This window comes from Halichondria panicea, chromosome 6 (assembly GCF_963675165.1).
Source record: "Halichondria panicea chromosome 6, odHalPani1.1, whole genome shotgun sequence".
Classification (NCBI taxonomy): Eukaryota; Metazoa; Porifera; class Demospongiae; order Suberitida; family Halichondriidae; genus Halichondria; species Halichondria panicea.
The window spans coordinates 1,996,258-2,018,620 of NC_087382.1; the positions used below are offsets into that span (position 1 = coordinate 1,996,258).

Consider the following 22,363-nt stretch of genomic DNA (forward strand, 5'->3'; position numbering starts at 1 on the left):
GGGGGCGGTCTGAAATTAAGCGGCTTTTATTCGAAGCTATATATTTCACCCACGTGGCATGAAACTAATGTCACCCACGTGGTTGGAACACCACACATTGTAACTCCTGACTGCACAGAGGCTCTTTGGACACTCTAATATAATAAAGGTAAGCATAGCTACTATAGTGCACTGGTTATACACTGCACACACACACTGATGTAGATGAGTCGCTCTGGACGTGGGCAAGCGTTGCTCAAGGCACTCAGTCAACCAACCCGTCGCCCTGGGCAACCACAAGAAGAGCCAGTGGTAATGATAATTATTGTTATAATTATATAATTTTTATAATTATATATAATGATTCCTTTTAGAGCACACCTAGTCCGCCAGGAGTGGCCTCTCTCCCCACACAGAGTGCAATGGGTTCACCTCCGCAGCTCTTGACCACACCCACTCAAGCCACACCTCCTGTAGGACGAGGACTCAGGGCACTTATGCTAAGTCAACAACAACCAAAGGTCACGACCCCAACACCTCCCACACTACCTGGTAGAGGCACCAGGATCACAACAGGTGTGTGTGTGTCCATGTAACTACTGTGTAATGTTAAAAGCATTTCTTTGAATGCATCGTGGGTTGACTGCTTACACTCTCAGCAAGCAGATAATTCTCATTTAATTTTCGTGTAAAAAAGTATATAATATATCTGTGTGACAGGTGATGGTGTGGGCGTTGGACGGTCCTCTGCTGTACGCACCACCCCGCCCACTCAAAGGGTCCCTATAAAAGCCGTGGTAACTGCTGATGTCAGCACTTCCCTCGCCACTCTATCACTCAAGCAAGTAGTGGGAACCACAACAGGTTCATCAGGTCAAAGGTCGGTAACATTGCTACTGTATAGCAGTTTATTTTCACAGAGTGCTGAACTAAACATTCCACCCCTGTATACAGTGGAGGGGTTTGAAGTGAAACCCCTGTATACAGTGGAGGGGTTTCAAGTGAAACCAATTTTCGAGCACTAAATTTTATTGTTCTGTTCCCTTACTACCGTATAGGAGCTAATTTTCGTTAGGTGAAAAATTCGTTTAACTCGAAAAACAATGGTTTTCGTAAGTAAAAAATTTTGTTTAGTCTCGTTGCCTGCACTGCATTCATACGTTCCGGTAAGCCACGTCTACGTTAAAATTTCGTGGAGGTCAGCTTGCTCACGAAAATTAGCCGATATACGGTATTGCCAATGTGCGTGCGTGTGATATACGGTATTGCCAATGTGCATGCGTGTGATATACGGTATTGCCAATGTGCATGCGTGTGATATACGGTATTGCCAATGTGCATGCGTGTGATATACGGTATTGCCAATGTGCATGCGTGTGATATACGGTATTGCCAATGTGCATGCGTGTGATATACGGTATTGCCAATGTGCATGCGTGTGATATACGGTATTGCCAATGTGCATGCGTGTGATATACGGTATTGCCAATGTGCATGCGTGTGATATACGGTATTGCCAATGTGCATGCGTGTGATATACGGTATTGCCAATGTGCATGCGTGTGATATACGGTATTGCCAATGTGCATGCGTGTGGTATACGGTATTGCCAATGTGCATGCGTGTGATAAGAGTGCGAAAATGTAGTGCTTCAAGAATAACCAGCTAATGTAATAATTATACAACGTGTTATTGTGTTATTCCTAGTATTCCCCTGGCTGCCAACTATCTGATGCTCCAGGGACGAAGTGAGGGGGTGTACCAGTATGCTGTAGCCTTTGAGTGAGTGGGCGTGTGAGTGGGCGTGTGATCCTAGTGTGTGTTATGCAGGCCAGTAGTGGAGAGCAAGAGTATCAGATATGGTTTACTGGCTGGACAGGAGGATGTATTGGGCAAGACCCGGGCATTTGATGGCACTACTCTTTACTTGCCTAAGAAGATAACAGAAACTACAATGACCTTCCAAACCATCCGCCCCACTGACAACACACCAGTCACCATGTTCCTAACACTAGTGGCTGTAGTCAACTACTCAGACTGTGTGCAACTATTCAATATTATATTCAGAAGAGTAGGTGGTTTGTGCTACTATATCCCAGTGATTTTATGTGTGCCTGTGTGGACTGCTGCAGGTGTTGCGTCATCTAGAGTTGAAGCAAGTGGGACGTCACTACTATGATCCCTCCAACCCAATAGCCATACCACAGCACAAGTAAGAGTGGGTCCCCCTTCATCACTGCACTGCATCACATGTAACCCTCTATATAGGATGGAGCTATGGCCAGGTTATGTGTCAGCCATACAGGAACATGATGGTGGTCTACTGCTCTTATTCGATATCTCCCATCGCCTCATGAGAACTGATAGTGCACTGGACTTCCTGTGAGTTGGTTAGAGTTAGTGTGGCTACTACCATAATAGCTGGTAATTTTCGTGGGGCAAAATATTCGTGGTTTTCGTGGTTGGAGGTCTGACCACGAATATTTTACCCACGAATGAAGCGACCTTGCCTACCTTTACCTACAATCCAAGCTCCAACCACGAAAATATTATCCACGAAATGTCTCAATATTGCTGAACCACGAATATTTTGTCCCCCGAAAATTACCTGCTATACGGTATTACACACTTACCCTCCCAGCTATGAGCTCCACTCCAAGGTAGGAGACAGGCAGTTTCAAGAGCAGGCCTACAAGCACCTAGTAGGAGTCATAGTACTCACAAGGTACCCCCCCCACACACACACACACACACCCACACACTGTGACAGTGCTCCACTAGTGTTGTGTGTGTAGGTACAACAATCGCACCTATCGTGTGGATGACATTGCCTGGGACAAGAACCCTGGCTCTACCTTCAAAGACCAAACTGGCAATGCAGTCTCCTTCATTGACTACTACAAGTGAGTATGGGTGTGGTGTGGGTGTGTGTAAGGCTCTTGTGTGTGTAGGAGGGCGTATGGTAAGGAGATTCATGATGGAGAGCAACCACTACTCATACACAGGCCCAAGAGAAGGCCCAAGGATTCAGGGGAGGTGGTAAGAGACTAGTAGTCTGATACCACACTCTTGATCTCTAGTATACAGGATACACCAGAGGAGGTCATTTGCTTGGTGCCAGAGCTTTGTTGTATGACTGGACTCACACAAGCAGCTAGACAAGACTTCAGAGTCATGAAGGTAACTGTAGTACCCTAACCATGTGTGCATCACTGTAATAGTACCCTAACCATGTGTGCATCACTGTAATAGTACCCTAACCATGTGTGCATCACTGTAATAGTACCCTAACCATGTGTGCATCACTGTAATAGTACCCTAACCACGTGTGCATCACTGTAATAGTACCCTAACCATGTGTGCATCACTATAATAGTACCCTAACCATGTGTGCATCACTCCTAACCATGTGTGCATCACTGTAATAGTACCCTAACCATGTGTGCATCACTCCTAACCATGTGTGCATCACTGTAATAGTACCCTAACCATGTGTGCATCACTATAATAGTACCCTAACCATGTGTGCATCACTATAATAGTACCCTAACCATGTGTGCATCACTGTAATAGTACCCTAACCATGTGTGCATCACTGTAATAGTACCCTAACCATGTGTGCATCACTGTAATAGTACCCTAACCATGTGTGCATCACTGTAATAGTACCCTAACCATGTGTGCATCACTGTAATAGTACCCTAACCATGTGTGCATCACTGTAATAGTACCCTAACCACGTGTGCATCACTGTAATAGTACCCTAACCATGTGTGCATCACTGTAATAGTACCCTAACCATGTGTGCATCACTGTAATAGTACCCTAACCATGTGTGCATCACTGTAATAGTACCCTAACCATGTGTGCATCACTGTAATAGTACCCTAACCATGTGTGCATCACTATAATAGTACCCTAACCATGTGTGCAGGATGTGGCACAACACACACGTATCCAACCCAACCAGAGGGAGATGATATTCAAGAAGTTTGTAGACAAGGTCTACAAGACACCCAAGGTGTGTATGTGGTGTGTGGGCGTGTGTGCTAGTATGTGTGTGTGTGTGTGTGTGCAGGCACGAGATGAGCTGGAGTCCTGGGGGTTCCAACTAGATCCTCGTATGATACAAATGAATGGACGTGTTCTAGACAGAGAGAAGATCTTGTTTGGTCGGAACAAGTCCATAGTAGCCAATGAGGAGGCAGATTGGGGACGTGAGGCGGTCAAGGAGCACGTCATTACACCAGTACGTCCTATAATAATTATTGCTATTGTTCGATAATTAGAGCACATCCTCTCCTCAGGTTCCACTGATGTCATGGTTACTGGTTGTCACCAAGAGAGACAAGAGCAAAGCTATGGACTTTCTCAACATGATGAAACGTGTGGGACCACCAATCGGCATTGAGGTAGATAATGTGGGCGTGGCTTGTGTCTGAAACTAAGAGTGTGTTTATTAGCAATCTGTGTGTGTGTGTGTGTGTGTGTGTATGTGTGTGTAGGTGGCAGACGCTACGGTTGTGGAGGTACCAAATGATCGCACAGAGACATATTTGAATGCAATACGTCCCAAGATCTCCTCTAGTCTACAGATGGTGGTAGTCATATTCCCTACTAGCAGAGATGATCGTTATTCTGCATTCAAGAAACTGACATGTATCGATCATCCTGTCCCCTCTCAGGTAATCACACACACACACACACACACACACACTACACTGGTGTTAATTCTAGAACCATGGTTAATGATTGTGTCACATAGAAGAACCACATAGACCCATCCCATTATCAGATACTACCACCACAAAACCTGGCCCAGACAATACAGCCTAAATTAAGCCTCCCTCAAGGTCAGATTTAGTTTACACAAAATGTACACAGCCATGCAAGCTAAGTTGAAGTACTGCAGCACAGGGGCAAGTGTAAAAAGCAGCCAATATCAGGTCTAAGATACGTTTATGTCAGCATTACCTCAAATTTGAATATAATTATAATTATTCAGCATGGCCCCAAGTGAAGAGCTTACAATAATTATTCAGTATACTAGTTGTTCTGAATGCAACAGATGAATGGGCCGGGAGAGTTGGTGCACCGTTAAAGACTCTTTAACCCATCATTCTCGACTCTCAAGATCGGGCATCTGTTTGCTTTTTCTACCTGTATGGTTTTGTGCTGCTTGTTCTTTTTTCTTTCTTTTTTTGCTTGTCTGGGGTTAGGATAATACAAGGTCTCAAGGATCCATCACTAACTAAATATTAGGACATCAGATGTCAACCATTTTAGAATTCCGTTTGAGCTAGTGACACAATTTCTCCCACACAAAATAATGGTACTCTACACACACTGGTACCACCCACACACACACACACACACACACACACACACACACTGGTACCACCCACCCACACACACACACACACACACACACACACAGGTCATCAATGCGCGGACTATTTCAGCCCAACAGAAGTTACGCAGTGTAACACAGAAGATAGCACTTCAGATTAACTGCAAGTTAGGGGGAGAGTTGTGGGCGGTTGAGATACCAGTGGTGAGTGGGTGGAGGTCACACTCTATTACACAACTCTGATTATTGCCCCTATACAGAAAAACATGATGGTGATTGGGATGGACGTGTATCATGACTCTGCCTCAGGACAGAAGAGATCCATTCTCGGCTTTGTGGCCAGTACCAATAAGTGAGTCACACACGCCCACACCACCCTCACACATGCCCACACAGGCACCTGACACGCTGGTACTCTCGTGTCTCCATTCAAGGCAAGCGTCAAGAAATTGCAGATGGACTCATGATGTGTATGAAAGCAGCACTTACCAAATATCATGAGGTACCCACACACACACACACCACATGCCGCCCACACACACACACACACACAGGTCAATGGTTGTCTACCTGATCGTGTGGTGGTGTTTCGTGATGGTGTGGGGGACGGGCAAATGGCCACAGTGCAAGGGTTCGAAGTGGCGCAGATGAAAGAGGCTTTCACTATGTTTGGTATTGTGTAATAACTTCTCTCTCTCTCTAATTAAGTGAATGGCCCTTCAGGAGAGTCGTACTGCCCCAAGATGATGGTGGTGGTGGTTCAAAAGAGGATTTCCACACGAATATTTCAGCGAGGGACTGCTAAAGGTCTGGGAAATCCCCCTCCTGGCACTGTAGTGGATCACACCTTCACACGCAAGGACTGGTAGGGGACTAGTGTGTACTGTGTGTTGTGTGCCCTTGTCTATATATAACTGTGTGTTGTGTGCCCTTGTCTATATATAACTGTGTGTTGTGTGCCCTTGTCTATAGTTATGACTTCTTCCTTGTGAGTCAACATGTGCGCCAGGGAACAGTCACGCCCACTCACTTTGTAGTGGTATCTGACACCTCGGGATTCAAGCCGGATCATATCCAACGACTTGCCTACAAACTGACCCACATGTATTACAATTGGCCTGGAACTATCCGTGTGCCCGCCCCTTGTCAGGTGAGCTTCGAGTCATGTCATGTCATGTATATTAACCACACCCCCTCTGCATGCTACAGTATGCTCACAAGTTGGCATACCTCGTGGGTCAAAGTTTACATCGTGATCCTAATCTCGGACTAGCTGATCGTCTGTTCTTCCTATAAACTATAAACTTTGAACCTTGGAACTATTCTTAACTCATTTACTTTCATTTCATTACATATGGTATGTACCCAATCAGGTCACTCACTAAATCTCATATTTATCCATTTGTTGGTTAAAATTTGTCTTGACACAATATAATTATTGGTAATATAATTATACTTATAATAATGAACTGCTAATATGATGATATGGGATAACGGTCGACACGTGCGTCAATCTGAATGGTATGACTATAGTTACACATCTGGTTGTGATCACATGACAGAGCAACTCTTTCCAGCAGTTCTGTTTCTCTCAGCTGATTCGGTAGTACGCTGCTTGTTTCCATGGTAACCTACACGTTCTGTATCATTCTCAATGGTCACCTCAACTATAAGGGGGTGTGGTCAATATTATATATACAGCAAAATCTGATCGGCTAACTCACTTGACTGTGTTTCCCTCTCCTCTGTTACGCGTGCCATTCTGTCTCCACTCTCAGTGTGAGGTGTGTGAAGTGTGGGAGCGTGGGGTGTGGAAGTGTGAGGGATGTGGGTGTGCAGGTCATGTGACTCTTCCTCTGGGGATGTAGCCAATCGAATGTCAGCTTGAGACGACAAAGTGCTGAGTTGAGTGGTTGACCTCTGACCTTCTATCGTGCTAGTTGACCCCAATGACCTCCGGCGTCTTCTACGCTTGACCTTAGACCTCTGACTACCCTGGGAGAGGTTGCTCATTTGACTGCAGGGGAGAATCATTGTAATGCATGTGCAACAATAACATACACGCCCACACACACACACACCTGTGCTGCTCTTCCTCTGAGGTGACAGTAATTTCTTGTTGCAACAAACGTCTTGTCTCTGCACGTAGTCTCCTAGCAGCACGACTCCCACTAGTATCAGCCTCACATGTCACACTCTCAACGCTAGCAGCATGTACGAGGGTGGAGGCACTAGAGGCACACTCCACAGGATGAGTGGGGGTAGAGGCACACTCCACAGGACGAGTGGGGGTGGAGGGTGGGCTGGGACTAGTCACAGCATTGATGTTGTTAGTGTTAGCATTGCTTGAGAGATGTGATACATGTTGGAGACTTAAGGTGGACCCACTGGGACCGCGAGAAAACCCAGGAGCACGAATACGTGACGTTGTGGGCGTATTAGGAGTGGGTGTGTGGGCGGTTGGGCCAAGAATGTTGAAACAAGAGTTACTAATGACGGGGGTGGACCCACTGTTGTCAAGGCGATGTGTACGATTGTTTGGTGTTGATGGTGTACTGCCAGTATTTTCTGTCGGTACATAAGATGAAGAGGGGCGTGGCCTATCCTGTCGCTGGCCACTGTTACTATGGTGATCGTTCCTTGTTCTACCAATACTTCTTGTTCCTAGCACATTCAGTGATTGACTGGAACCAAGTTGAGGGGGCGGGTGTCGAATGAACTGATTGGACGTTGATTGATGGCCACTATTTTCAGCTGTAGTGAAAGGCGGTGGATGTCTATAAGGCACTGGGAGACTAGCAGAACTGTCAACTAGAGACATGCTAGCCACTGATAACGATTCATGTCTAGTAGTGGGGAAAGGTCGTGGTGTTCGACTATAGGAAGCCACCCAATCAGCAGTGAAGTCGTCAGCAGGCCCAGTGCTTGGGTCCAATGGCACTGGCTCTGTTTGTGAACTGCTCCGTCGAGACCTTCCAAACAGTTTAGTGAGAGATATGAGACGCCTACTACTATTAGATACTCTGCCTGTTGGTTGCGTATCAACTGGTGGAGCATCCAACACTTCACGATGAGATTGGGAGCGACGGGATAATCGTGACCTTTCACCTCGTGACTTTTCACCTCTGCGTCTACGTCCAAATATTTCATCATAGCTTGGAGGTGGTTCTGCTAAGAGAGCAGGCTCACTAGCATGTCTCTGGTGGGCAGTGGGGGGGGAGTAGGGGGGTAGGTAGTCATAGGAATCACTCGGCACTTGAGGGGGGGCACCACTATTGGGGGGGCGGCTATTGGGGGGTCCATTAGTGTGGGGGGCACCACTATTGGGGGGGCGGCTATTAGCAGAGGCTGGTCTCACAGGCTCTAGCAGGACAGGGGTTACGGGACGTAGTCTCAGAGTAGCAGAATCCACTTCAGTTCTTCTAGTTCGTGTATTGTTAGTGTTCCGTGATCCTGCTGATCGTGTCCTGTGTGGGAGATTAGATGCCCTTTGACCTGTGGTTGTCAGCGGAGGCTCACTACGGACACTTCCCGTGAGAGAGGCTACAAAGGAGAAAAGAATTATAACACAATAATACAACAGTCTTGCCCCCTGTGTTTAAAACAGGGTGGCAAAAAAAAGATACATGTCATACTTTCCTGACACAATACTACATGACCACAGTATCATACTGTAGACATTCCCAAATTCAATTAGCTTTATCAAAACAACACTGCAAGCTCAAATTAGCTATTATAACTTTGCTGTGTGGGAAACGTGGATGCAAGCAGCTAGTACATGTAGGTCCTTGGGACAGCCACTAAGCAGCTAGTACAATGTAGGTCCTTGGGACAGCCACTAAGCAGCTAGTACAATGTAGGTCCTTGGGACAGCCACTAAGCAGCTAGTACAATGTAGGTCCTTGGGACAGCCACTAAGCAGCTAGTACAATGTAGGTCCTTGGGACAGCCACTAAGCAGCTAGTACAATGTAGGTCCTTGGGACAGCCACTAAGCAGCTAGTACATGTAGGTCCTTGGGACAGCCACTAAGCAGCTAGTACAATGTAGGGCACAATCACCACAATAATTATAAGTTGGCTTGTGCCGCTTTTAAGAATACAGGAAAAATCCTGGTATTAGTTAATATTACAGCTTACACTGATGGTCCATTCCTGAAATGGCAAGATTCATCATCTCCAGGTCTTGATTCACTTGTCGTTTCTGAGAATAACGGAATCTTCCTGCAACTTTTCGTTCTCCAGACACCACTCCATCTCTGTTTTGGCTGGCCTGTGTTGAGTCCACTCCTCCGTGTGTAGCTTGACTGGCTTGTGTTGAGTCCACTCCTCTGTGTGTAGCTTGGCTGGCCTGTGTTGAGTCCACTCCTCTGTGTGTAGCTTGGCTGGCCTGTGTTGAGTCCACTCCTCTGTGTGTAGCTTGGCTGGCCTGTGTTGAGTCCACTCCTCTGTGTGTAGCTTGGCTGGCCTGTGTTGAGTCCACTCCTCTGTGTGTAGCTTGGCTGGCCAGTGTTGAGTCCACTCTTCTGTGTGTAGCTTGGCTGGCCTGTGTTGAGTCCACTCCTCTGTGTGTAGCTTGGCTGGCCTGTGTTGAGTCCACTCCTCTGTGTGTAGCTTGGCTGGCCTGTGTTGAGTCCACTCCTCCGTGTGTAGCTTGACTGGCTTGTGTTGAGTCCACTCCTCCGTGTATAGCTTGGCTGGCCTGTGTTGAGTCCACTCCTCCGTGTATAGCTTGGCTGGCCTGTGTTGAGTCCACTCCTCCGTGTATAGCTTGGCTGGCCTGTGTTAGGGTTAGTTCCATTCCATTAGTTGGTCCATTAGTTGGTTCTTCTTTTGATTCTGTACGCCCGATAGTATCTAGTAGCTCAGTGGAGCGATATGCAGTGGTTGCCAATGGCGACAGAGGACGATTTTCAGATTGACGTGGGGGTGGAGAACGTATTTTTACTATCACTAGGTGGGGGGTGGCTTGTGTGGGTGGGGCCTGTGTAGGTGGAGTGGGCGTATCCACAGAATTCTCTCGTACTTGTGTCATTGTTTCAGTACTTGAAGAGTGCAAATGGTCTATATCATTATCAGCGTGTGTAACCGTGACAACGCTAATGTGCTCAGCTGAACTATGTGCATGGGCGTCAGCCTCAGATATCGGAGACACAGAACGGAACTGCGAGCTGGTTGGTTGAGAGTGTTGTGACATCATAGAGCTAGTTAGCTCTTGACTGGCTTCTGGTATAGGGGACATGACGTTATTCCTCTGATCAGTGGCCGTCCAATCAGAAGCTAGTATGGTGGAGGGAATCTCTTGTGATGTGATGTCATCACCATCTTTAGGGGTTAAGTCTTCGTCAGTACAAGGCAGGGGGCCAATCAGATTGCTTGAAGAGAATGCTTGAGGGAACAGCGGCAGAGAAGTGGGCGGTGTCTCCACAGAATTGTCCAATGAGAATAGGTAGTTGCCGGCACCCGCCCCCTCACATTGATCTGATGACATCGCAGCTGCTCCCTCTGATGACATCACACCCGCCCAAAACTGTTTATTGGTAGACAGAGAGTCAGCATTGGAGAATACTGGAGAGAGTAGGCCCCTGTCATTAGAGGGGGAGCCCCTCTCGTTAGTGTTCCTGTCATTAGAGGGGGAGACCCTCTCGTTAGTGTTCCTGTCATTAGAGGGGGCGTTAGTGTTCCTATGATTAGGGGGGCGGTTAGAGGGGTCATACATGTAGTTGGTCCGGTCGGGGCTGGGTGTGGTTTGTGTGTTGGTAGTGCTGCTCATTAGAATACCCTCCACACTAGACGATGGAGATCGTACGTCATGTGATAGCTCCTCTAATGTCATGTGATGTTCTTGCGTCTCCTTAGTGGGTGTGGCCTGTGGGAGTGTGGCTATTGGAGGGTCAGATAGACAACGACGCACACTAAGCAGAGGGGAGTCCATTGCTCCATCAGATGTGGCCTTGCAATAACTTGATCGTCTTTTCATCCTTGGGCGAGATTCACCCCTTGTTGTGATTAGACCCCCTGTGGTGATAAGACCCCCTGTGTTGGTGGGTTGGTCATCAGAGGAGGTAGCTATTAGTCTCTGATAGGGTACCTCCTCACACACGTCACTACTCTCACTGTTCATACTACCAACTCGGACATGTGTCAATAATCCGCTACTTGTTTGAGGAGGCACAAAACTATCAGAAAATGTTCCTCCAGATTCTGCACGTTTTAGCGGACATGGTTTGTGGGTGTGGTCTGAATCGCTGAATGTATCCCATCGCTTCTTGTTAGACGGATTGTCATGACTACCACTGGTGGACTGCAACGGAAAGAATGGATCTGGAATATGATTGGTCGATTGTGGATCATGTGATCTTGTAGTGTCGATACTCGAGAATAGAAACGGGTCATGTGACTCATGTGGTATTGAAGCATGGCGGAGCATACGACCATTCGATTGGTCACTTTCAAGAAAACCGTACGAGGGAGAGGTGTGCGTTTCCACAAAACCATGGCGACAAGGAGATGGGTGTGGCTTGTTTGTAACAGTGCCGCCTATACGGGAAAAGTGGGTGTGGTGATAAATTATCAAAATACACAAAATAGCGCATCTTTGAACGGCCATAACTTGTTCCGTTGACCAGTACAAACCTGTTAGATTTTTTTATGATTTTAGAGAGGCTCCTTTCAGATTGTTAGTTAAAACCAAAAGTCTGCTTTTGATCTGTTTTTGACCACGATATTTTTCCGAAATAGGAAAGGAATTAATTGAAGATACCATCTAAACAGGCTCTTTCCTAGCCTCGATTCCAGGCCGCGAAGAGAAGGCGGCCTGGAATACCTTGTATGCGCATGCGTGTACATTACCCCAAAAAGGGGGTAATCCGTGTATTTGTGGATACTGTCAGTAAAATAAACCGTATACTATTTGTATTCTGATTTTACAGTCCGTTACATAGAAGTATTGTGCAAAGATGACTGAGTTCTTACGCCCTTTATTGTATCAAGCCAAGTCTCTACTTAACGACACCCTACACTGTAAGGCTACAGATGTTATAGGAAAGGCATGATGTGTTCCTGTGGGTCCCCTGATGAGGCTGTGGTAATATAGACCAGGCAAGTCTTCTGCTACTAAATCTTGCCTTTATGTTCGACAAGAAGTCATTGCTGAAGATAAAGAAGCTAATGATTACTCCTGAGAGCTTTTAATAAGCTTTAACTCGACACTCAGGAAGTTATTCACTCAAGATCTACTGATGTATATTAAAAGAGTCAACAACTCTTCCTAGCTGGCAGCTCTACTGTCTGGGAGGCATTCTTAAACTGTCTCTTTGATAAACAGAGCTAGAAGAAGCAACACTGCTGCAGCATAATTACTCTACTTTGATTGAAAGCTGCCATTGTGGTCACATTGTCATACGTATTCTTCCTTTTTATAACTTTGTCCGTTTTTTTACAATTTGTATGATGAAATTGTTGTCAATTATTTCGTGCATGCGCATACAAAGTATACCAGGCCGCCTTTCTCTTCGCGGCCTGGAATCGAGGCTAGGTCTTTCCTAGCCTCGATCCCAGGCCGCATTTCCTCGAAGAGTGGGCCTGGTATCAACTGCTTGTGCATGCGCTAATATCCCCCCGGTATCTGGGGGCTTTGGATAACATTGTATATGCTCAGTAAACTATGACATCACAACGAACGGAAGTGGATTGAAGGAAGTAGATAGAAAGTTCGATTGAAGGTTTCTAGCCCATCAGATAGCATTCTCTGATAGCTACCCTTAGCCTGCTATGTTAACAAAAGACGCCCATTTAACACTCCCTTTGGTGAGAGTCTACTATACTACTGCTACTGATTCCATCAGAAGAAAATAGCTGTACAACAAACCTACACAGCTCTGTCTCTAGCTAGCTAGCTATATAGCTCTGTGTATGACTTCTAGGATATTTTCTCTGATGAAGTCTGTATTATAGGAAATTGTACGGGAAATAATTTTACGCATGCGCAAGCAGTCGATAGCAGGCCTTCTTTTCTTTTCGAAGGCAGGTGAAGGAGGCTAGCTCCTTCCAAGCTTTCAGAACTCTAGTTACAGAGCCAACTCTCTAATAATTAAAATAACGATATTAATTGACTCACTTTGTTGGTTGCCTTGAAGTGGATCAAACACACTCTGCGTTGTTGCCATGACTACCTCCTTGTCATCAGCGGCCAGGCGACCTTTAGACATGAGCCCGAGAATGATAGCATCTTTACGAATGATGGAGAGGATTTGAGGGAGGGTTGGTCTGCGCACTGGATCACATGACAAGCAGCGCTTGACCAGCTTGCAGAATATAGGGGGATACTGTGTGTGTGTGGTGGGTAGAGATACTGTGTGTGTGTGTGTGTGTGGTGTGTGGTGGGTGGGGATACTGTGTGTGTGTGATGGGTGGGGATACTGTGTGTGTGTGGTGGGTGAAGATACTGTGTGTGTGTGTGGTGGTGGGGATACTGTGTGTGTGTGGTGAGTGAAGATACTGTGTGTGTGTGATGGGTGGGGATACTGTGTGTGTGTGGTGGGTGAAGATACTGTGTGTGTGTGTGGTGGTGGGGATACTGTGTGTGTGTGGTGAGTGGAGATACTGTGTGTGTGTGATGGGTGGGGATACTGTGTGTGTGTGTGGTGGTGGGGATACTGTGTGTGTGTGGTGAGTGGAGTGGGTGTACGCGTGTTATAAATTATAGCATATAGGGGGCCTAAAAGCACTAGACCCTAGCTACAGTGAGCACTAGACCCTAGCTACAGTGAGCACTAGACCCTAGCTACAGTGAGCACTAGACCCTAGCTACAGTGTACACAGTGGATAGTACAGTGCACTAGCAGAGCTAAACCACCAGTTAGATTGCCTGATATAAGCTTGCACTTTTTAGGGCCACTGAAAGGTGAATAATTATGATTAGCTTCGATCCAAGCCCCTATCACTAGAGGCCTGGGTGGAGTCAATAGTAAGTAAAACTCTTTGTAATTTATCAATTAACCTTTTGTTACAAGTGCACTGTAAAAACATAAATCTTTCAGTCTGGGTAGGTGTGGCTTAGTGGTTATGGTGATGGCTTAGTAGATCACATGTTAGATAAGGCGGCGTGGGTTCGATTCCCCCCTTGAGGACTTTCTTCATTTCTTTACAAATCAATAAGTAATTTCCCTAACTTTTGAATACATCATACTCCTGTCAAGTACATAATCAGGGTGACCCAACTTGCCCTTTTAGGTACATTCTTTACTATTTCTAGACATAAGCCCCCGCCCATTTATAATACGATAGATTGTAGTTGCATGCCCTCTTCTCTTCATACGCCCTTGCTACTACTTCATAGCTAGTGCACATCATTTTCCTAAATTATGTTGCCTTAAAATTAAGTTAATTACACAGGCGCACGTGATCTTGTATAATTATACAGTACACACGGCAGGCTCTGTACACACTGCAGGCTCTGTACACACTATAGGCTCTGTACACACTATAGGCTCTGTACACACTGCAGGCTCTGTACACACTGCAGGCTCTGTACACGCTGCAGGCTCTGTACACACTATAGGCTCTGTACACACTATAGGCTCTGTACACGCTGCAGGCTCTGTACACATGCACTATAGGCTCTGTACACACTGCAGGCTCTGTACACACTATAGGCTCTGTACACACTATAGGCTCTGTACACACTATAGGCTCTGTACACACTATAGGCTCTGTACACACTGCAGGCTTTGTACACACTATAGGCTCTGTACACACTATAGGCTTTGTACACACTATAGGCTCTGTACACACTATAGGCTCTGTACACACTATAGGCTCTGTACACACTGCAGGCTCTGTACACACTATAGGCTCTGTACACACTATAGGCTCTGTACACACTGCAGGCTTTGTACACACTATAGGCTCTGTACACACTATAGGCTCTGTACACACTGCAGGCTCTGTACACACTATAGGCTCTGTACACACTGCAGGTAGCATTGCAGCTTCTTGCTTTACAGTACTATAATCACTCACCATCTCAGGATCTGGTATGGCCTGAAGTTGGTGGGAACGATATTTGACTCTAAAGCCGTTCTCAAATGCTTCAGGATAATTCTGGAGTGGATGTATTCCCATCGCCATGACAACTGACATGACTCCAAAGCTCCACGGATATTGTGTAGAATAATCGACTGTCTCAGTGTCAATTCTGAGCCGAGACAGAGCTGTGATCACTTCAGGGGCAAGCCCTTTCTTGTTGCTAGGGGCGATGATGCTTTGTGATGCCACCAGTAGACATGTCGTGGGGTTAGTTTGAACAGCCGTCTCAAAGTTGCAGAGAACAAGTCGATCGTTTGACATGACCTGCAGTGATGGAATATGTTCATAAGTGAGATAGCTAGTGGGCATGGGGTGGCAGGATAGTGAGATAGCTAGTGGGCATGGGGTGGCAGGATAGTGAGATAGCTAGTGGGCATGGGGTGGCAGGATAGTGGGATAGCTAGTGGGCATGGGGTGGCAGGATAGTGAGATAGCTAGTGGGCATGGGGTGGCAGGATAGTGAGATAGCTAGTGGGCATGGGGTGGCAGGATAGTGAGATAGCTAGTGGGCATGGGGTGGCAGGATAGTGAGATAGCTAGTGGGCATGGGGTGGCAGGATAGTGAGATAGCTAGTGGGCATGGGGTGGCAGGATAGTGAGATAGCTAGTGGGCATGGGGTGGCAGGATAGTGAGATAGCTAGTGGGCATGGGGTGGCAGGATAGTGAGATAGCTAGTGGGCATGGGGTGGCAGGATAGTGGGATAGCTAGTGGGCATGGGGTGGCAGGATAGTGAGATAGCTAGTGGGCATGGGGTGGCTGAGATAGTGAGATAGCTAGTGGGCATGGGGTGGCTGAGATAGTGAGATAGCTAGTGGGCATGGGGTGGCAGGATAGTGGGATAGCTAGTGGGCATGGGGTGGCAGGATAGTGAGATAGCTAGTGGGCATGGGGTGGCAGGATAGTGGGATAGCTAGTGGGCATGGGGTGGCAGGATAGTGAGATAGCTAGTGGGCATGGGGTGGCAGGATAGTGAGATAGCTAGTGGGCATGGGGTGGCAGGATAGTGAGATAGCTAGTGGGCATGGGGTGGCAGGATAGTGAGATAGCTAGTGGGCATGGGGTGGCTGAGATAGCTAGTGGGCATGCATGGGGTGGCAGGATAGTGAGATAGCTAGTGGGCATGCATGGGGTGGCAGGATAGTGAGATAGCTAGTGGGCATGCATGGGGTGGCAGGATAGTGAGATAGCTAGTGGGGGGTGGCAGGATAGTGAGATAGCTAGTGGGCATGGGGTGGCAGGATAGTGAGATAGCTAGTGGGCATGCATGGGGTGGCAGGATAGTGAGATAGCTAGTGGGCATGCATGGGGTGGCAGGATAGTGAGATAGCTAGTGGGCATGCATGGGGTGGCAGGATACCTCCTGCACATGATTTAAATACCACTAACTAGAGCTAGCTAATTGTATCCTCCAACAATTATCTGGAGCATGCTCAAGTCAGTGGGATGCTAGCTTGTATTCACAGTGTGTTGAGGTAGAGCCAGTGTTCTGTGTATGAATATGTACACTCTACATTCCAAGCAAACAAACCAACTTTGCTAATCATTGCTTTCCCACTCCTACAGCCAAAAAATCATTGCTAGGGACTTAGGGACATGCATACCAACTACCTAGGTAGGTACTACCAGTGTGTGTGTATACCAGCTAGCTTATAGGTACTACCAGTGTGTATACCAGCTAGCTTATAGGTACTACCAGTGTGTGTGTATACCAGCTAGCTTATAGGTACTACCAGTGTGTATACCAGCTAGCTTATAGGTACTACCAGTGTGTGTGTATACCAGCTAGCTATAGCACCAGTGTATGTCAGTGGTTAGAATAACAACATGATATGATAATGCATAATGTAATGTGAGACTTGTGCCACCTGGCAACTAGTGCAACTGTATCAGATATTGTTGTGATCTACCGTATAGCGCAAAATTTTCGAGGCACTTATATTTCGTGGATTGGCCTCTAAAAGCCATTTCGTTGCACAATGTTCGCAGAATGACTGCCTACCGGAAGCTACGCCTTAAATCTTTGCACGTTATAGCAGGTAATTTAACAATTTTCGTGGACTTAAATTTTCGTGTAGAATTCTAACCCCACGAAATTTGCGAAAATTAAGCCCCTCGAAAATTTCGTGCTATACAGTATATACCTGAAATGCAAACCATTGGAGTCAAATCATGAATCACTATAGTAGTCTATAACTAATACATAGCTTACTAGTGATTTGGAAGCTAGGGTTGTGTAGAGTTACCTGAATATTCTCAGGTAGTAGGTTGAGGTGAATGACACCTCTCTGCTGAAGGTAGTACATCACATCAGCCAACTGATAGGAGTACTTGAGCACCTTGTCAGGACTCAGACCAGTCTACAGGGAGCAAAAGAGGGAATTAGAACAAGACCATGTACTGGGTGTCACTGCTAGCTAGCCAAGGCTAATGGATGAGCAGACTCAATACACTCCATTATGTAATGAACACCCACAACAAGAAGGGGACAACAAGTGCAGTGGGGGTGACCTAAGCTGAAGCTAGAATACCATATAAAACACAACCAATTACTTATGCAGCCAATTTCTCAGGAAAATTGATTAACTCAATTTATAATTAGCCATAAACTGCAGCACACAGTGCAGGTTAAGGTACAGTGGATTGAAAACACTCTACAAAATGAATAATTCTAGCACATATCTGAGAAGAAAAAAAGACAGAACCTAATCTACCAAAAAGGGAAACTTGATTATGTACTTGACAGGAGAATGATGCATTCAAAAGTTAGGGAAATTACTTATTGATTTGTAAAGAAATGAAGAAAAGTCCCCTAAGAGGGAATCGAACCCATGCCTTATCTATCATATGATCTACGAAGCCACCACCCTAACCACTAAGCCACTCCCAGAGATCTTTATAAGCCTATACAGATACAGGTTTAGGGTTTTAGGATAATTTATTTTATTATCTACTGTACATGTAATAAAATATTATAATTGTGGTTTTGCTGTTAGGCAATTCTCTGTTGCAAGTGCACTGCAATCCACTGTAGTCAAGTAGGCCAGACACATCACCCACCACCACTACTGGGAGGAACAAACAGGCCTACTTGTAGCCTCCTTCACAAGGCCTCAAAAAGGAAGCCTGCTACTGACTGCTTGCGCATGCGCAAAATTATTGGATAATTTTCCCGTAATGTTTCACATAAACTGAATTTTTACCCGAATTATATCCTGAATAACATATACAGACAAAGAATACTCTTCATAAAGTCAGACACAGAGCTATATAGCTAGCTAGCTAGAGACAGAGCTGTATTGGTTACAGCAGCAATTTCTTTCTGATAGAGTCGACTTTCACCAAGGTTAGTGTCAGATGGGCGTGGCCTATCCATATAGGCTATTGTCAGCCTTCCCCTCCGTTCAGAGGATTGTTATCCACACTGTTGCAGGCTGTGAGTCCTTTGTTACCATAGTAGCTATTAGAATGCTATCACACTGGCTAGAAACCTTCGCAATCACACTTCTATCCACTTTCTTCAATCCACTTCCGTTCATTGTGACGTCATTGTTTTACTGAGCAAATACAATGGTATCCGAATTACCCACTTTCTGGGTAATAGGTGGCGCATGCGCAAACAGTCGATACCAGGCCCTCTCTTCGAGGAAGAGCGGCCTGGGATCGAGGCTAGCCTACTTGTAGAGCGGCCTGGGATCGAGGCTAGCCTACTTGTAGAGCGGCCTGGGATCGAGGCTAGCCTACTTGTAGAGCGGCCTGGGATCGAGGCTAGCCTACTTGTAGAGCGGCCTGGGATCGAGGCTAGCCTACTTGTAGTAATTGTGGTTTCCTCTAACAGAGCAGTCTAGAACACTCACTTTTATCTTGGTGGCCATGGTAACACCATACAGAGGGTACATGAAGACCTCCAGACATGTCCCTGTCCTGAACAGCTCCCTCACAAGCTGTTGCTTGTTGCCAGGGAGACTCTTGTAGAAACCATGGAGACTGGGGTCAGAGAAGTTGAGCACTTGAACAGAAGGTGCTGCCACCAAACACTTGTGTTGAGATATCTTCCTGAGTAGAGCAGCCTCATTAGCAAAGGTGTCCAGAGTGCCTTTATAGTGTGTGTGTGTATGTGTGTGTGGGTGCGTGTGTGTGTGTGTGTGTTATACAAGTGTAGCCAGTCATCAAAGACATTTGTGAAGCCCTCTAGTTACTCACTGGTTGGTTAGATCAAAGCTCAGTACACAGACCACAGTCAGCTATAAAATTATGCTCATGTACTGTTGGGCACTCATGCATGTACCAGCAGAAATGTATTAATACACTCCTGGTACCAACCCTAACCCAGTAATGCAAATCTTTAATATTAGTCCACCACTAGCTACAGTGCACACAGTGGGACCACACTGTAGGCTCTGTACGCTAGCTACAGTGCACACAGTGGGACCACACTGTAGGCTCTGTACGCTAGCTACAGTGCACACAGTGGGACCACACTGTAGGCTCTGTACGCTAGCTGCAGTGCACACAGTGGGACCACACTGTAGGCTCTGTACGCTAGCTGCAGTGCACACAGTGGGACCACACTGTAGGCTCTGTACGCTAGCTGCAGTGTCCACAGTGGGACCACACTGTAGGCTCTGTACGCTAGCTACAGTGCACACAGTGGGACCACACTGTAGGCTCTGTACACTAGCTACAGTGCACACAGTGGGACCACACTATAGGCTCTGTACACTAGTCTACTGTAACAGATTTCTGCTTTTTGTTTTTTGAAACTTTATTTCAATTGAGGGAAAGTACAGTAGCTAGCTAATCACCTTGTCCTCCACTGAGTGGTATCTTGAGTACACAGTGGGTCTTCCTGACCCTACCACCACTGGGGGTCCTAGTCCCTCCCTGGGGGGTCCCGCTGGGGAGGTTGTCCACTTGGGCAAGGAAATAGTAGCCAAAACTATTTGATTGTATGAAGTGCGACAGCAAAGGTGTCCCCATCATAACAGACCCATCATGTGACATACCCGCCAGGTCATGTGACCTACCAGTCAGGTCATGTGACATCCTCTCAGAGTGCCGTGAGTGGGTGTGTCTTTTCTCACGTACAACAAGAATATCATTTGCAATCAAATCCTCACACGCGACTATTTCAATTCCACGCTCATCAAATATCTCAATCTCAGTGTTTGGGGAGAGGTCCAATCGAGAATAGAATAATGCTAGAAAATCCGCCCACTTTATGTTGGGGGGCACTTTGACACGCCTCTTTCTGGACGGGTCGCCATGGAGATAGGCTGCCACTATGAGTGGTGGGCTCAACTCTATCCTGCTGTGATCCATTCTCTGCAGAAGAGGATCAATGTTCAGTACTTTAGCCAACCTGAGGATTAGCAATTATTAGATGCTTTGATAGGAAGGTGATACCCTAGCACATGAATGGCATGAATAGCTCCAGTGGTGTGAGGTATCATGTGTTACAGTGTGCAAAGCTAGAGGGCTGAGGTCAAGTCAGTGGGACCAGTCAGCCACCCAGCCAGCACACTACAGAGCTAGTACCTTGTAGCTACATTATCTGGCTCTAATGGTGATAGCTGGAGGTGGCAGTGTACACACCTAGTCATGTAACCTATTGACAATGCATACCACCCAAGCACGTCACGATATAAACTATGACATCACAGTATGTAGCATGACATCACAGAACAGACGTAATTCTGAGAAAACAAGACAAACTTCCTATCCAATTCAAATTAATATGTAAGATATTGCAGTGAAATACTTGCCTTTGTTCTGCACAGCCAGTAGTCTGCAAGCTAATAGACTAATACACTAATAAATCTGGAGGATATTGAATTGCCCAGCAAAGAAATGCTTGACAAGAAGCTGACAACAAGTTACCATGCAACATCAATACTTGTTCAATAGTGCATGGACAGAGATCAGGGGGAGGCACACACACTGCAGCTGTATAGTGTGTGTTTATATACAGTGATGATAGTGCTGCAATTATAGCTGTAAGGTTTCTTGCAGCATTGGCTAATAGCCCGACAATTAATATGCTATGAACACACACACACACACACACACACACACACAGAGGCCAATAAGAGTCAGGTAGTGTGAGATGTGATGCCAGAGTTGCTACCAGTAACCAATGAGCCAGTGAGGGATAGTACACACCCACACATGTACACATAGCAACAGGTACACAGATCATGGCTGGGATAGTGGCGGCCTTAGGCTTAAAGCTACCGCAAGCCCCTACCAGAATTGTGTCAGCATTACTGCCCATGCACACACTACAGTGAGCTATATAGTAACTAGCTAGAGGCAAGTACACTACACCCAGACCACAGTGATGGCTTATCTGGATCCTTTATCTGACAGCCATGACATTGTACCATCCTCACCTAGAGCTCTATAGAGAGTCCAGTGTAGCAATCTCGGAGGAACTGACTATCTTCTCTCTTCTAGGAGGAGCTGAGTACGTCGAGTATCTTCTCTCTTCGAGCCAGCCTCTACTAATGTGAGCAGCCCCGCCCCCTTTTGTATTAGGAATGCACTTGATTTGTCAAAACCGAGTTGTATCTAATCATTAGATACAACTCGGTTTTGACAAATCAACTAACACTAAACTAAAGTTGTGCCTATTACATTAGACTAATGTAATAGGCACAACTTTAGTTTAGTGTTATATTAGAGACAAATCGTTCCAACTGTTATAAAGCAAGAATTATTATAACTATTACATGCTTAGTTATAAAATCATAACAATTAGTATTAGAAGGAAGTATGTGTTTATGTTCATTTACAGTATTGTAATATTTATTTATAGATTTTTAATAATTATTAAAGACTTACTTGTATAGTCATTTAATAACAGTGCATCAAATAATTATAAGGCCTTAATAAGGGAAGACATTACAGAATTAAGGATAAGAGCTCAATCCAGGCTAAGCTAATTGA

At 46.0% G+C, this 22,363-nt stretch overlaps 2 protein-coding genes across 3 annotated transcripts; one reads left to right on the forward strand and one right to left on the reverse strand.

Moving 5' to 3' along the window:
• On the forward strand, nt 1-6,798 carry LOC135337337 (piwi-like protein 1). Its single transcript, XM_064533267.1, has 23 exons — nt 1-148; nt 205-291; nt 354-555; nt 700-859; nt 1,687-1,761; nt 1,810-2,050; nt 2,112-2,191; nt 2,248-2,361; nt 2,621-2,704; nt 2,775-2,882; nt 2,931-3,018; nt 3,067-3,159; nt 3,914-4,000; nt 4,058-4,228; nt 4,287-4,391; nt 4,485-4,664; nt 5,417-5,533; nt 5,590-5,681; nt 5,726-5,831; nt 5,884-6,001; nt 6,053-6,194; nt 6,302-6,479; nt 6,539-6,798. Exons 2-23 carry the CDS (start codon nt 205-207, stop codon nt 6,623-6,625), a joined length of 2,715 nt encoding a protein of 904 aa, XP_064389337.1. The 5' UTR covers nt 1-148; the 3' UTR covers nt 6,626-6,798.
• On the reverse strand, nt 6,723-21,947 carry LOC135337336 (mucin-2-like). 2 transcript variants are annotated; one of them, XM_064533265.1, is made up of 10 exons: nt 21,808-21,947; nt 20,221-20,740; nt 19,273-19,511; nt 17,662-17,775; nt 15,351-15,680; nt 13,447-13,654; nt 9,468-11,867; nt 7,411-8,872; nt 7,054-7,346; nt 6,723-6,996 (listed from the first exon to the last, which is right to left on the reverse strand). In XM_064533265.1, exons 2-10 carry the CDS (start codon nt 20,735-20,737, stop codon nt 6,881-6,883), a joined length of 5,679 nt encoding a protein of 1,892 aa, XP_064389335.1. In that variant the 5' UTR covers nt 20,738-20,740; nt 21,808-21,947; the 3' UTR covers nt 6,723-6,880. The 2 variants fall into 2 exon arrangements, with proteins under 2 accessions (XP_064389335.1, XP_064389336.1); XM_064533266.1 differs by having other exon boundaries at nt 20,221-20,777.
• Between the last annotated feature and the right edge of the window lie 416 nt (nt 21,948-22,363).